At 55.7% G+C, this 3,368-nt stretch overlaps 1 protein-coding gene; it reads right to left on the minus strand.

The window, feature by feature from the left end:
* Positions 1–1,969: 1,969 nt before the first annotated feature.
* Positions 1,970–3,325, minus strand: CHC_T00002987001 (hypothetical protein). XM_005714125.1 is given in 2 exon segments: positions 1,970–2,074; positions 2,075–3,325. 1 exon segment carries the CDS (start codon positions 3,323–3,325, stop codon positions 2,075–2,077), a length of 1,251 nt encoding a protein of 416 aa, XP_005714182.1. The 3' UTR covers positions 1,970–2,074.
* Between the last annotated feature and the right edge of the window lie 43 nt (positions 3,326–3,368).

Raw genomic sequence — 3,368 nt, forward strand, 5'->3', positions numbered from 1 at the left:
CTGCCCTGCCCTGCCCTCCCTGTCTTGTTCCCCCCCCTCTCCCCCCTCCCCGGCCCACACCGCTCATTCAACTGGTCGCGATCATTAAACGCACGCTGTCTCGCGACGCCGTCCCGCCGCGCTCTCGTGCGTCGAAAATGCCATCCGCACTGACGATTCCTCACATCCCTCGTCCCCGCCGCCGTTCCATCGGATCCACCGCACTGCCACGGCGCCCGCGCACTGTCTGCTCCGATCAGTGCCGTCCCCGATGGCCCACCCGTCTAGATATTTCGCTGCCACGCACGTACGGTAACGGCCGACTGCCCGCGCGCCCCAATCTGATCGGCATCCATCTCCATCTGACGCCCACCTCTTGATCGCCCTCACAAACCGTGTCAGCCCATTGGCACGCCGCATGACAACAAGCATCCCGCTAAAGACACCCTGCCTAAATTCCCGCACTGTTGACGGACACTTCGCCAACATAGAATGCATCACAGTTTCTTCAAGCGTATCCCTTTTTACACTTGCACAGAATTCTCGCCGCTGTCCTCTGTCCTCCTCGTTCCTCCGTCCCACGTGTACCCGTGTCACCCCTCCTCCCGTTTCTTCACCCTGAAACTGTCGCAATACACTTCAGCAGCCGCCTGTTTCACTCAGTTCCCGGCAATGAGACAGTATGTTTTACAGGATGCGCCTACAGTATTACTCCCTTTATTTTCGACAAGTCCACTACCCTTGGGCACTGTACAGCAGCTCTACGATGCAAACAAGGTCCCTCACGAGAGATTATGGCGCTGACACTGTTTCTCACCGTGTTACACGGCTTCTATCTCCATCAACTTGCTCCCTTGCTCCATATCCAGCGAGGTCACAAATTCCCTACAGTACCCGCATTACTCACCACCTTACCCATCGCTGTCCTGACACCACGCCTCCGACCCCGCCTTAGGTGCGAAGAAACCGCTGCCCGTTTTTGCGCAGAAACCGCTGTCCGTTTCTCGTCCTCTTCGCCCATTTCTATCCACGTCAACTCCCATTATAGCCAACCCCACAACAACCCTCACAACTTCCCCCACCGGCATCCACCACCGTATCCACCACCGCCATGGGGTCAGCACACCTCCCCAACTCGCCCCACCACTACGTACACTCTTCGTACCGCCGCGCTTATCCGGTGCTGTCCTCCAACTCCCCACCCCAGACTTACGCCCCTGCGCGATCGCGCGACTGACCTCCCAAAGTCCTTGTTTTCGCCCGCCTCTTTCGCCATCCGGTAGCGCCCCGTCGCGTCACCCACCGCCTCCCAAAGGGCAAGCCCGTTTTTAACACCCGGTCCCTTCCCCGTGCCGCTCCCCAATCGTCCTCTCCGCCGCACAAAAAGCGCCACCGCGTCCCCGCACCTCTGTACATTCCCCTCCCCCCCTGCCTGCGTGGCAAACGACGGCTCCCACTGCAGGGCGCGGCCAGCCGCACGTTGCTGGAAACGGGCCCCGACGCGCGTCTGCGGGTGGAGACGTCGCTAGTTGCGTTGCGTTTCCAATTCGACGCCCTTATTGCTTCGCCAGACTTTGCCTGTGGGGCAGGTGTCCTCGGCTTCTTGGCAGATTTGTCGCAACTGTTTGGGCAGAGGCCTCGCCCTAGCGTATTTCTCTCACTAAAAAGGTACATAATTGTAGGCAAGGTGCAGCCTTCAATTCAAAACACTTGTAAATGCCCAAGAATCATTCATCGGTGCTCGCTTATCATACTGTACGTACCGCCACGCACTTGTGCAGTGTGAAGTGCGTGGCGGTACGTACAAGTACAGTATGTTTGAAGTTCACACATCATGGGCCGTACACAGCGCATGGGAGCAGAACTGCATGTTACACGCAGGGATTTCTGCGCGAGATTGTCTGCATGTTATGTGGATGAGGACCACTGCGAGCGTTTATCACAACTGACAAGGAAAGGGAAATGTTGGCGAGGCAACAAGTGCATGTTCTTCAATAATGGTGTGGCGTTAATTCGTATTTTTCTTTATCTCAAGAGTATGCAACCAAGATACACGTACGTTTTTGCGTTTTTCTTTTCTTACAATTCACATCTTCTAAAGCTTACCGCTCGCCGGCGATACTGCTCTCGCCCCATCCTCCAAACCTTTGGCTACACCAGATTCGGCCTTTGGATCTACAACCAAAGCAGAAATAATCGTGATGTCGTCTACCTTGCCGCCAAGAAACAGATGTCCCGCTTTTTGGGCGTTCACAGCAAATGGCGACGCACCCCGTTCATCATTGGCCACCTTGACAGCGAATTCCGCCAGCTGTTGCGCAATCATCTGTGCCTCCTCCCCATTCGCAGGGGAGCAGTCACTCGCCGTAGAACCGCCATCCGAACAGTTGTCCGTCGACGCCGCCGCGCCACTCTCCTTTGGAGATCCATCGGTATCCCCAGAGGTCTGTCGCACCACGAGATCTACAATATTGCTTGAAAACACATTATCCCACAACCCATCCGTGCCCATGATGATCCAATCACCATGTTGCAATGTTACGTCGATAGGCCCACCAACTTCGACGGTATCTAGGGAGTCAGTTCCAATTTGATACGGGCAGTTGAAATAATGTTGTTGTTCAGTTGTCTTATATACAATGGCTCCGTCACGAATTACAATAAGACCGGAATCGCCCACATTCACACCGATCAGCTTGGCGCCGTCCAACCCGACCACGCATGCCGTCGAAGAGCCTATCGCCCGGTTCTTTTCCGTGGCGTGTTTAAGCGCGTCGACAATAGCCGAAGGGCCCTCCCTGAGCACATAGTTGCGAGTTAATCGCGCCAATTCCTTTGAATACAGTCCGGCGTCAACGCCGATGGAGGCCCATCCTCCCACGCCGTCGAATACACCCAAGGCGTTGTTCTCGACGAAGAAGGCGTCCTCGCCACCTTTGTCAGCCTTTTCCGGATGCGGTATGCAGACGACTCCAGTGCAGAAGGATAAAGAAAGGTGAGGAGAAGGTCCTTTCTCTTCGGCCGAGTTTTTGGAATCTCCAGCTGACTCGATGGAGGAAGAGGAGGCCTCTGTGGTTACCGTGGAGGTGGACATGGTGCCTTCTGTGAAAGCATCTTTTTGAGTTTGCTCCGACTCAGCGTCTGGTGGAGACATGGCGTGCGAGGTGTCCTCTGAGGGGGAGGCATTATCGATGAGAGAGGCAGTCGGGGAAGGGGTTGCGGTGTCGTGTTGGAGTGGATTGGAGGGTGTTGTGAGCGATGAGATGGATGAGGAGGCGGATGACGAGGTGGCAGTGGTAACGGATTTCGGCTGTTGGAGGGTAGTAGCGGGGGTCTCAAAGTCCATAAGGACGGGTTCATAGGCGTCATAGTAGGGCACCAAGTTGACA

Source organism: Chondrus crispus, genomic scaffold (assembly GCF_000350225.1).
Source record: "Chondrus crispus Stackhouse genomic scaffold, scaffold_168, whole genome shotgun sequence".
Classification (NCBI taxonomy): Eukaryota; Rhodophyta; class Florideophyceae; order Gigartinales; family Gigartinaceae; genus Chondrus; species Chondrus crispus.

What these genes read in the sequence shown, in the direction of transcription:
- CHC_T00002987001 (XM_005714125.1), bottom strand. Translation starts at nt 3,325, where the DNA reads ATGGACTTTGAGACCCCCGCTACTACCCTCCAACAGCCGAAATCCGTT.